The 13,078-nt window shown below is 37.2% G+C and overlaps 1 protein-coding gene across 2 annotated transcripts in view; it reads right to left on the reverse strand.

Moving 5' to 3' along the window:
- The window catches only part of LOC120523075 (ribosomal RNA processing protein 1 homolog A-like), a 52,894-nt gene that overhangs the window by 14,289 nt on the left and 25,527 nt on the right, over nucleotides 1-13,078 (reverse strand). For both annotated transcript variants that reach the window (XM_039744038.1, XM_039744039.1), the window contains exons 10-12: nucleotides 12,706-12,803; nucleotides 9,293-9,312; nucleotides 7,963-8,106 (exon numbers count right to left, since the gene is read on the reverse strand). In XM_039744038.1, the coding sequence (XP_039599972.1) occupies nucleotides 7,963-8,106; nucleotides 9,293-9,312; nucleotides 12,706-12,803 (262 nt within the window). The remainder of the gene's footprint in view (nucleotides 1-7,962; nucleotides 8,107-9,292; nucleotides 9,313-12,705; nucleotides 12,804-13,078) is intronic.

Genomic DNA, 13,078 nt, shown 5'->3' on the forward strand with positions numbered 1-13,078 from the left:
AGAATGCCTGTGTCAGAGGACCATCTAGTGTAATTTGGTCTTCTTTTGCTCTTGTTTGAAGTGATCCAGTGTTTGACACAGGGCTTGGGATTAAACTACTCAAGTGATAGGCCTTCTGTGCAGTCCTGACAAAGTCCTTCCATGGTTGAGACATGGAGTAACTTTCAAATGTTTGATTTTATTCTGATCTGTATTGAAAAGCCATATTCACACTGATCTGTTTAAGTAGGTATAGCAAGCATGATCATAAGATGTAGAATACTATGGAAATCTACGCAGTAAAGCTGTTGTTAGTAAGATTTCCGACAAACTATTGTTAAGACTTGTCTGAGAATTTGCCTTTAATCAGAAATTATAACATTCTCCATTCCGTTTGTACAGCCTTGACATCACATGCATTATTCGAAAAGTCTTCTTGATAATAGTTAAAGTGTCAATCTCATTTTCTCTAAAAGTAGTTAAATCATCTGGCCATGAATCATGACAGAAGACTGAGAATCCACAAATTATCTCAGACCCATGTTAACTTCTGTGCTGTTAATTACCCCTCATACTTTCAAACTGGCTTTATTAAGTTCTTTGGCTGTAACCTCCACTGTTTTCTCAGCATGCACGATTTTATCAGCTTGAACATTTTCTCTAATGTTGGCGAGACTTGTACCTGTGAGACCTATATTGGTACTACTCACTGACTTTCCCTGCTTTTAAGTTTGCAGTCTGTGTGAGATGTGTGCGGCACAACCTTTTTATGCTGAGCAAGTGATTCTAGCCCAGTGTGCTGCAGAAACTCCTGCAACTTTTCTTAATACAGTAATCCCTCCTCGATCGCGGGGGTTGCGTTCCAGAACCCCCCCGCGATAGATGAAAATCCGCGAAGTAGAAACCATATGTTTGTATGGTTATTTTTATATATTTTAAGCCCTTGTAAACTCTCCCACACTGTTAACATTATTAGAGCCCTCTAGACATGAAATAACACCCTTTAGTCAAAAGTTTAAACTGTGCTCCATGACAAGATAGAGATGACAGTTCTTTCTCACAATTAAAAGAATGCAAACATATCTTCTCTTCAAAGGAGCGCCATCAGGAGCAGAGAATGTCTAAGAGAGAGATAAAAGCAAGCAACCAAAAAATCAATACGTGCTTTTAAGTATGCCGAAGCACCGCGATAAAGCGGCATTTTGTAGAGGAGCCTCCTAGGCAAACAGCCTCTGTGCAAACAGCCCCTCTGCTCACACCCCCTCCGTCAGGCGCAGAGAATGTCAGGGAGGGTGAAAGACCAAGAAAAGCAAACAATGAAGCACCGCGTGGGAAGCATATCTTATATCATTGAGCAGTTTTAGTTAATATGTAATACATGCTCTGATTGGGTAGCTTCTAAGCCGTCCGCCAATAGCGTCCCTTGTATGAAATCAACAGGGCAAACAAACTGAGGAAGCATGTACCATAAATTAAAAGACCCATTGTCCGCAGAAATCCGCGAACCAGCGAAAAATCTATGATATATATTTAGATATGCTTACATTTAAAATCTGCGATAGAGTGAAGCCGCGAAAGTTGAAGCGTGATATAGCGAGGGATTACTGTATTTTGTCCGACATCCTCTTGATTGTGAAAACAACTGTCAATAGCAGCTACAGTTTGAGGCAACATCAAAGAAAGCAGGGGGCATTCATCTCTAAAGCTCTGCTCCAGCCATGGAAATTGAATTGGAGTGATATGGCAGCTTCAAATGGCATCTCTGCTCTTCCAAGACCTTAAATGTTATGAGTGATAGGAAAATCAACTTTCAAACACTAAGTGAAACATGGCTCTACTCAGATGGTGCGGCAGTTTTAACTGAAGCAGCCTCTCTGAATTACAGCTTTGCTAATTCAGCTCGCCAAGTCTAAAAAGGCAGCAGTTTAGCAAGTATTTACTTAGATGATTTACTTGGTTTAGCTGATTAAACTGTAGAGATGTCGGTTTTGGTACATTCACGTCTTTCGAGTATATTGCCATTGTTACTCAAGGAGTCTCTCAGTCTCTTGTATTGACTCTTTATAGACCTCCTAAATATAATGCATCTTTTTCTCAGACTTGGTATCTATAATAACAACTAACTATGACAGGTTCCTAATAGTAGGCGATTTTAATTTTCATGTGGATCACCAGTGTGACCCAAAAGCAAGGGCATTCATGAACTTACTGCACTCCTTTGATCTCTGTAAGCCATTTCAAAAGGATTAAAAGTTGACATGAGGCAGGTCATGGATATTGGTATTTCAAATGATTTTTGCAAATTATTTAATGTAGAAATACTGATAACTACAACTAATGAGAAGCATATTGTTAAAAAAACATTTTGAAACATCTGCAGCTTCAATGTTTGCTAATAATCTAATCAATCAGTAAAATTATAGTACTTACCTCAAAAACGCTAACAGCATTAACAATACCCAGGTATTACAATAACTGAAAATACAGTTAAGAAATCCCCCAGCACCATTATAAAGAGAACATGGAGAGTTGAATGAAAATGGAGGAAAAACTAAAATGATAGTCCATGTAGGCTAAAATAACTGAATATAACAAAATAGTCTGCCTTGAGTGGCAGTCCTTATTCTCTAAAATTATAAATGATAATTATGGAAATCCAAGAGTTTTATTCTTGACTATTGATTGACTTCTAAACTGAGCTCACTGAATGGAATGCCTCCTAAAATCTACTAGTGAAACTTGCGAGGCTTTTGCTATATTGTTTAAGTTGTGGCGGACAGCCGGGTCCCATGCCCGGCAGGGACGCCCCTGCTGCATCTGTTCCGGGGGAGCAACCATGGGCAGCTCAATACCTCTCCTGGGACACTTGGTGGCAGCTTCCCTGGCAGATGGTGATCCCCCAGCCTGTCACATGGCTCCACGGGAGACAGAGTCCTCCGCAGCCTGGTTGGGGGCTCAGATGGCCACTAGGGGGAGCTACATGGACTCAGCAGCACGGCTGAACGAATCTTCAGCCCCACCCGGAAGTGCAATTAGGACCAGGTGGTCAAGCACCTGGAACGTTTTCGGGTGGACTTTAAAAAGGGCCAGCCACCACCACTCAATGGCCAGAGTCGGGAGGAGGAGGACTAAGCTTCAGGAGGAGTGGTGGTAGAGGAGAGAAAAAGATTGTTTTGGTGTTGCAGGTGTGTTTTAGACTGTGTATTGCATGTGGGTCATGGGGAAGACGTGCGCCAACGGGTGAAGAAAAATAAAACTTTGTTTATTTTTTATACGTGCCTCCGTGTCCATATGTGTCGAGTCAGGCGCCTATATAGCACCTTTGTTACAAATTACAAAAGAAATGATATGAGCAGTAATATAGTAGATCTCTCCCCCCAACCCAAGGTTAATCCAATTGAATCCCAGCACTCCCTTTTAAGCGAGTTAAATTCTTTCACTGGAATAGATCAAACCAAACTACGTAGAATAATTTCTTAACTGAAACCCTGCACCTGTATCCTTGACCCAATACTAACAGACTTTTTCAAAGAAGTCTCCGATGTGCTAATTGATAGTGTACTTGACATAGTGAACTAATCATTAGATAAACATTAAATACGGGGGGTCTTCCCCGACTGTCTAAAGACTGTAGTTATTAAACACCTGCTAAAGAAAAATAATCATGACTCCTCTTTTTTTGACATCTTTAAACCAATTTCTAACCTACATTTCTTAAGTAAAATTCTAGAAAAGGTAGTAATTAAGCAGATAAAGGATTAGTTGATTTAATATTCTATTCTACACAATTTTTAGTCAGGTTTTAGAGCAAATCAAAATAAAGAAAACTGCACTGATTGAAGTAGTAAATGGTTTACAGGTTACTGCAGACATTGGCCATATATCTGTTCTTATTCTCTTAGACTTGAGAACAGCATTTGACATTCAATTTAAAGGTGTGGTTAGGACAGGCAAGGGATTATTATTATTTTTTTTTTGATTGAACTTGCATTATTTCATTCACACAGTTTTAATCACTCATACGACATAGGTGAAATTTCAGTTGCAGAATAAAGCCTTTCCCATGGAAATGCTCCCATCCCCAGGAAAAAAAACTACCTGAGTAAATGTTTAACAGCGAGACACCACATAAGCTGTGAAAGTGGATTAGCATATTTACTTTAATGATTTTTCTTTAAAATACCTTTGTAAAGATTTCTTGGATGTCAAGTAATGAATTATTATAATTATTACTGTAAAATTTTTACAAAATCTTATTTTCCATGTTTCTTTGTTGATAAGCTTCTGTTGAAGAATGTATTGGTAACAGAAAATGTAATGCGCAAGCCAAACTAACTGAAGAAACAGCTAACAAAGTGGCATTTTTTGATATAATTTTAACAAAGTTTACTGTCCGCAGTCAAACACAGAGCACCCCAATAAAACCACAACAACATGTAATACAACTGCAACCTTAGAATGCAGACTGCATGAGATCACCGCACGTGAGGAAACAGTAGGGAGGCAGCTGCACATGCAGGTTTACTGACAGACAGGATGGCATTTTGCTTGAACCATATATTAAATCATCAGAGAAATGGCATGCAAAGATGCGCAAACATGAGGAGATTTGGGACAATCACACCTTAGTGTGCCTGTGCCAAATAAGAAGGAACAACTGAATTCTACGGGGCACAAATATCTTCATAACAAGGGATCTAAAGCACATAATGGGGAGATGAATTTCAAATGTTTTGAATGCCTCCCTTGGATTTTGATAACTGGTTGCATCATATTCAGCACTTCGTTCATTAATCTGCCACAAGCATAACCAGCCTCCCATTGAAATTCACCATTTGGAATATGTGAATTTTCCCTGGGATTAATAAAATATCTATCTATCTACACAGCTGCCACATTAGCTACACTGTGTACTTAGAAATGTTTTCTCTACGTCTAACATTATTTTCGCCATGCATCCCTCGCACCTATTGCAGATGCATGGAATGTATAAACCAGCCTTTATGTGTCTTACGGATATCCAATTGGAAGCCTGTAGCAACACATATGTTAAAAGCACATCCACTCAACAATAAGAAAATGGCATTTTGCATCTGTTGTAATATATTTCATTTAAAGGTTCAATGATTTCATTTGCCACTGGTGAACTAAGTAGAAATCAGCAAAGCATATTTTGGTTGCATTTGCGACCATTTCAGTCGCAGTCTAGAGCCCTACACTTAATATATTCTGAACAGAATGAGTATCTCCAAGATACCTAAGTCACACCTAGTTACAGCAAAATAATTTTTCTCACCCTGTAGTGACAGGCACAAGGCAAAACTTAACTCCTCATTATCTATATGAGGAATCTCTTGCTAAAAAAAAAAAAAAAAAGAAAGAAAAAAAATCCTGATTTAACATATACATGACATTTACAGCCTACATATGAGGTGTGGCTATTAAATAACGAGACTGATGATGTAACTTAATTTTAATATAGAGAACTTCAAATTCTTTCCGCTTCAATACAGTATCCTCCTGCAAAATACAGATACAAACAGCGTATCGAGAGGTATTTTGATAACAACGACTCACGGAACATGTGGAGAGGCTTAAAGACCATAACGCATTACTACCACAGTAATCAGCAGGTCAGCTATGACCCTAGTCTCCCTGACACCTTGAACAGTTTCATGGCATGCTTTGATGCATCTAGCAGCAGGGAGACTGTACATCTCCCTTGGCTGGAGGAGCAGCATCAGCCTATAGTCCTGCAACTACACCAAGTGAGGTCCACCCTGAGGAGGATCAGCACCAACAAAGCTGCAGGACCAGACAGGGTGTTGGGTAAGACACTGAAAATATGTGCTGATCAATAGGCAGGAGTCTTTCTGGACATTTTCAACCTTTCTCTATAACTTGTAATCGTCCCTTATCTGCCTCAAATCCTCCACTATTGTGCCTGTGCCTAAAAAAAATCAGCAGTTACCACCCTGTGGCTCTGACCACAGTAATAATGAAGTGCTTTGAGAGAATCCTCCTAACATCAAGGATGCCATCCCTGTTGGATTTGACAACCATCAGTTCGCCTACAGGAGGAACAGATCGACAGAGGATGCCGTCTCAATAGTACTTCACATAGCCCTGACTCATCTGCAGTGCCCTAACACTTATGTTAGGATGCTATTCGTCAATTTTAGTTCAGCGTTTAATTCTGTAAACCCAGACAGGCTGGTACAAAAGCTTCATAATCTGGGTCTATCCACATCGTTGTGTCTCTGGATCAGGGACTTTCTCACCAACAGGACTCAGGTGATTAGAATTGGAGATCATACATCAGCCACACTGGTTCTGAACACAGGCATGCCACAGGGTTGTGTGCTCTGCCCAGCACTCATGTTATTTACCCACGACTGCTCTGCCATCCATGCCACAAATATGGTTGTGAAGTTTGTGGATGATACAACCGTGGTGGGTCTCATATCAGACAATGATGAGACTCACTACAGAGGGGAGATACAACACCTATCACTATGGTGCTCAGCGAACAACCTCATCTTGAACACCAGCAAGACCAAAGAGGTCATTGTGGACTATATGAGGTCCAGAAGAACAGAACATGCTCTTATATTCATACATGAGGAGGCTGTAATGTGTGTGGACAATATCAAGTTCTTGGGTATCCACATCACATTGGATCTGACCTGGTCTTTGAACACATCTCACCTGGTAAAGAAGGCTCAACAAAGACTCTTCTTCCTCAGGAAGATGAGGTGTGCTGGATTTTCCTCTCAGCTGTTCACAAACATCTACAGATCTGCTATAGAAATGATTCTCTGTCACATTATGACAGTGTGGTATGGCAGCTACACAGCACAGGACAGGAAGGACTTGGCATGGGTGGTGAGAACAGCACAGGGGATCGTGGGAAGTCCCTTCCTAGACCTGGATTCTGTATATGCTGGAAGGGTACAGAAGAGGGCCAAATGTATAGCTGTAGATCTCACCCATCTGGGAAATGGACTGTTTGGACCACTGCCTTCGGGAAAGTGGTACAGAAACATAAAGCACATATCAGCAGACTGAAAGTCAGCTTTTACCCCACAGCTGTTAAGTCCATCTGCCCCTGCTGATACACACACGCAAACATCCATATCTACCCCTAACCTGCCCCCTGTAGACCTGCACACGCACTTTCCCTCGTAATTAAACACACTCTCGTATTCCTCCCCTGCAGACCCAAGCACACAGATCACTGGTCTCTGCAGGCGTAGTACCTCAGGAAAAGTCTGGACTTGATGATGTTTTATTGCTGCTATCATTTATACTTATTATGTTTATTTTATTATTTATAGTGTATTGCGCATTTTAACAAAAAATTTAGTTATGTGTATGCATAATGACAATAAAGAATTTTATCTTCAATCTAAATGATTTTGTGCCACATGAACACAGAAGCACATGCCATGCATTCTTTACCATAAACCTTCATTAGAATTCAGAAAGGTGTGGTAGCTGTTCTGTTCAATTTCTCTAAAACCTATAAACTGATAATGATCATTTTCCTGACATAAAAAAAAACATGTTAAATTCAAACAATACGTAACTGTGAACAATTAACACAAAATAAACTTATAAAGCTTGTTTATGCTTGTCTAGGGTCAGTGTCCCACACCCAGTTTTGGCCTATGTGGTGTGGTTTGATCCACAGAAGCCCAGTCTCATTATTTAACAACTATATTTTGTATATGCATACACATCGATAAACAGGATAACAGTTAATTGTTTGTACTTTTGTAACAAAAGTAACAAGTTTGGAATATTGTTGTGTACTCCACTGAAGACTGCATACACTAAGAACAGATGAATGCATCATATCTTGTAGAGAGTCAGGATAAATGTATGCTCATTAAAAAGCTTGAAAGTTAGTGTTTATTTACTCAACTTTTTAAACAATTGATACCAGTCACAGATAAAATGGAAACCCAAAAGACAACTAACTTGGATTCTTTGATTTTTTACAACTTTCTTCATTCAATGTGGTTTCGTTTTTTCTCCTTTTTTTTAGTCTGTGTCTACTTCCAAAACAGTCATCGTCTTCATCTGTGGAAACTTCCTCTGGGTAATCATCAGTGGGAAAATTTCCTTGGAGGAAAAGAAAAAATGTTTAATGAATATATACACAATTAGAGGGGGGGCAGTTTCAAATTATTTTAAAACAATTTATCAGAGGTTATACAAAATTCACACTCCAAAAATATTTAATTATTTTGTCCTCTTTGGCCCTTATAATGGCTTTGAAAAGCCATCTATTTAACTACCAGATCCATGTAATCCAACTCCAAGGGTGAAGAAACATCACAAGGAAGAAAACCTGGAGAAACCCTGGTTGGAGCTTCTATTCCACTGTAGTATGGTGCTTATGTTGTTTTTATTTCCCCCCCTTTTATAATAATTGGGACATGTTGCCAATTTTGTTATTACCACTGTGGCACATTTTACATCACCACACAGGCAATATTACTCTAACTTTTTAAAAAAAGATTTGTTAATATATATAGGTTACTGAGTAATAGACATAATAGCTTATGCCTTATAGTTGCTTGACATCAGTAAAAATAAAAAACATACACTTCAATACCTTATAACTGCTCTTTGTGCAAATAATTCTCTGAATTCTGCAGGTAAGGATGTGGAGTTTGACTTAAAGTAACCTAATTCTAAACATTAATATATTTCTGATCACTTTATAACCCATTTAAGGATAGAAACGTCAATTTCTTATTTTCACAAAATACAAAAACATAAAAGATCATCCATGTATCTAAAGAAAAAATAAGGTATTTATGCAAAACAATGGTGAGAAAAAGAACAATATAATTAGAGGACAAACGTATATAAGTTGCATACTTAAAACAATGATGAAAAAACAGTATACTAAGGCAACATCTATACTGATCAAAACAATAAACATGAACAGAAAAATAAAATAACTGACACAAAAAGAATTAGGAATACAATTGTTATCTGCAAACATTCCTTATTCTTCTGTATGTCCCAATTATTTATTACTTTTGTTTTACTTAGCTTGATGTTTTACTTATTGCAATGTGGTATATGCTCAATAAAACCAATTAGAAAAAGATCTTGCATAAGTGAATACTGCTATATCAGTGAGAGGCTCCTGAATTGGACTGGTATCCCATCCACAGATGGCTACTGTCTTGTACCAGCTGCTGTTAGGATTGGTACAATCCAAAACCTTTTGTAGTATAAATCAATTAATTGCTAAAGTAATAATGGTAAAATCAGTAAAAATGAAAATTCCTACCTTCGCTCAGATCTTCAAATCTATAGAATGAAAAAAATTTAAAATATAAATCACGGAAGTGCACAAATATATAACAAAAACCATGACAGACAAGAAACCAATAAGATGCCAGTAATACATCATATTAAACTGGCAAGAAACATTCTCTATATGCAACAACAATCTATACTCTTAACCAGAAGAAAATGAACTTTACATAGTGGCATACTTAAAGAAACCCTTTGCAATTAGCATGGATCCAAGCCAAATAAAATGCATGAAGTTCTCGTTCACCCCAAGACAGACAAATGGCTTTAACAACAAAGTTAGTTCACTTTGTTATAGCATGCTGTGTGGAGTACAAGTCCAAAGAGGTTATGCTGAAACTTTACAATGCACTGGTGAGGCCTCATTTGGAGTACTGTATGTAGTTTTGGTATCCAGGCTACAAAAAGTACATAGCAGCACTAGAAAAGAGAAAAGTGACTAGGCTCATTCCAGGGCTACAGAGGATTAATTATGAAGAAAGATTAAATGAGCTGAGCCTTTTCAGTTTAAGCAAAAGAAGATTAGGAGGTGACAAGACTGACATGTTTAAAATTATGAAGGGTATTAATACAGTGGATCGAGACTGTTCTTTTAAAATGTGTTCATCAAGAACATGGGGACACAGCTGGAAACTTGTTAAGGGTAAATTTCCCATAATTAGTAACCAAGTAGTGTGGTAAACAGTAAGACTTTAGGGACTTTCAAAACTAAACCGCAGGTTTTTTTAGAAGAATTAAATAGATAGGACTGGTGAGCTTTGTCGGGATGAATGGCCCATTGTCGTCTAGATTGTTCTAATTTTACCATCTCTTTCAACCCTTTGCCCGCTCAAACAGGCAGTCCAATATGGCGCACCTGGTTAGCTCTCATTGCACACAAGTTGAAAAAACACTTTTAACACAAGCTTTAATGTACAGTATGCCTATTTAAGAGATGCTTATGATTTCAATTAAATCAGTCTTTAGCAGTGCATTCAAAGTCTACAGTTATTTCAGTCTTTTTATTTTGATATGTCCGTTTCTCATATGCCATACCAATTTGAGAATTAATACATTTGCCTCGTTTTCGTGTTGCTTTCATTTCAACTTGACTTTTAGGAAGGCTTTCAAATTCAGGTTGCACTTGCTCAGGATAGTATTTTGTTAAAGGTCAGGTTTCAGGTTATTGTTTAAGTTTAAACTATGCCATTAAACTTTTAAAAATTCCTTTGTATTGATTCTACATTCATTTTCTGATTCAGTGTGTATTTATTTCATGATTTACTTATTTTATGATTGTACATTTTAATGTTAGATGTCATTAATTCCATATAATTAGGCAATTTTTTTTATCGATTCCCAGCCCTAATACAGTTGTGCTTGAAAGTTTGTGAACTCTTTAGAATTGTCTATATTTCTGCATAAATATAACCTAAAACATTATCAGATTTTCACTCAAGTCCAAAAAGTAGATAAAGAGAAACCAGTTAAACAAATTAGACAAAAATATTATACTTGGTCATTTATTTATTGAAGAAAATGATCAAATATTACATATTTGTGAGTGGCAAAAGTATGTGAACCTTTGCTTTCATTATCTGAGTTTCCTCCATTTGTACACAATCTGTCTGACTGTGGATTGGTTGAGTCCAAACTCTTTAGAGATGGTTTTGTAACCTTTTCCAGCCTGATGAGCTTCAACAACTATTTTTTCTGAGGTTCTCAGAAATCTCCTTTGTTCGTGCCATGATACACTTCCACAAACATGTGTTGTAAAGAGCAGACTTTGATAGATCCCTGTTCTTTAAATAACACAGGGTGCCCACTCACACCTGATTGTCATCCTATTGATTGAAAACGCCTGACTCGAATTTCACCTTCAAACCAACTGCTAATCCTAGAGGTTCACATACTTTTGCCACTCACAAATATGGAATATTCGATCATTTTCCTCAATAAATAAATGACCAAGTATAATATTTTTGTCTCATTTGTTTAACTGGTTTCTCTATCTATTTTTAGGACTTGAGTGAAAATCTGATGATGTTTTAGGTTATATTTATGCAGAAATATAGAAAATTCTAAAGGGTTCACAAACTTTGAAGCACAACTGTATATATAAAATAAATAAATACATGTAGGGTTTTCACTTTAGGGGTAGACTAGCTGAAGATAATGAAAAGCTTTGCCACTAGATATACAGTATAACACTGTTCCCTCCAAGTAGGCAGCGCAGCGCAAAAGGGCAAATATGCATACATAATTAGTGATGTGCTAGAGATGCATCCAAAAAAGCCTTAAAGGAGCCCTCCCCCTAAGAGAAAATACACACAACCCTCTGAAATAATAATAATAATGAATTATTTATTACTGCTTACATAGTGTTTTATTCTTCCATCAGGAATGTAGCAAATGTAAAGTTTTGATTGGATGCAAAAAAGATGTGCAGCCGCTTCTGGAGTTGCAACCTCAGACAATGGAAAGAGTCAGTCTCGTGCTGCTTTGACAACTCTCCAAGTGCAATGTTATATGTTTTTTATTTATTGCTTGGTTGTGGCCACTTGTTGTACTGTGTTTGTGATTATCATTCTGTCTGCATCTTCTGTTGTTTGAGGCATGGAGGCGCAGTTAGCATTGGCTGCCTCACTTCTCATATTACAGTTCTGGCTACAACAATTGGTCTAGTATAGCTGGCAATGGTTTCTCTACCCTTTAAGGACAATTAAAACACAGCTGCACCATTACATTCCAATCAAAACTAGTTCAGTGACTTCAATGTATTTCATGGAGTTTACCAAATATTTATGTGATTTTGCCGAACTTGCAGCAAAGCCAATTCTACAGAGTTCCCTCACCAGTATTCTTAAACTACTGTAACATAACAGGATAGTGGGTACCAATATACTGTTTATTATGTACTTTCTATTTCAATTTGTGAACTTTTATATTTCTTCCATTATATTTTGTTATCTTGAGTGCAAATGGTTGGAAAAATACAAGCTACTGAAGATTAAGGTAAATATTGTTTCACTTAATAGTAATAATACATTTATATAGCACCTTTTCCAAGGCACTAAAGTGTTGTTAACAGGGAGAAGCAGCGACATTATTCGTGCGCCAGCATCCCCTCCTCACTTGTGTACTGTTCATGCATAATATAATATAAATTAAGGTAAGACAAAGAAACAAAAACATGTAAGTATAGATCATCATTTGGTTCCTTAAAATCACGTTTTAAGTATAATGAATAAACAAAGCTGTTAATTTGCAGGTATTTACTTAATATAACATAACAGATACAGAAAGGTAAAGCACTGACTTTAAAGGTACAAAGCAAGAAATTACAGTTTCAATATTAAATACAGAATAAGGCCATAAAAATATACATATTTGTACAAACACACCTACTTTTTGACTAATTTGTAAATCATCTTTCTGTTCTGAGGTGGTGTACTGCCCCTTCTGGCCAAATCAAAGAGATGATCTGCAATTGCCTTGTAATCAAACTAGGGCAAAATGACAAAAAAGAATTACACATCACATTATATGATGACGAAACCCAAAAAAACGTTTACAATCCAGACTTTCAACATAAGACAGATGAATTTTAATAATATTTAATCATTCTTATCTTTAAATATACATACAATTCTCCATTGTGAAATAAAGCACATACATTACTGTAACAGAGGGGGTTGATCACTTGCATGTTTCAGATTCCTGCGCAAAAATTACACGCATTTCTATTTCCTCCAAATCTGTCTCTATTTCATAATTCTGG

Source organism: Polypterus senegalus, chromosome 2 (genome assembly GCF_016835505.1).
Source record: "Polypterus senegalus isolate Bchr_013 chromosome 2, ASM1683550v1, whole genome shotgun sequence".
Taxonomy (NCBI): domain Eukaryota; kingdom Metazoa; phylum Chordata; class Cladistia; order Polypteriformes; family Polypteridae; genus Polypterus; species Polypterus senegalus.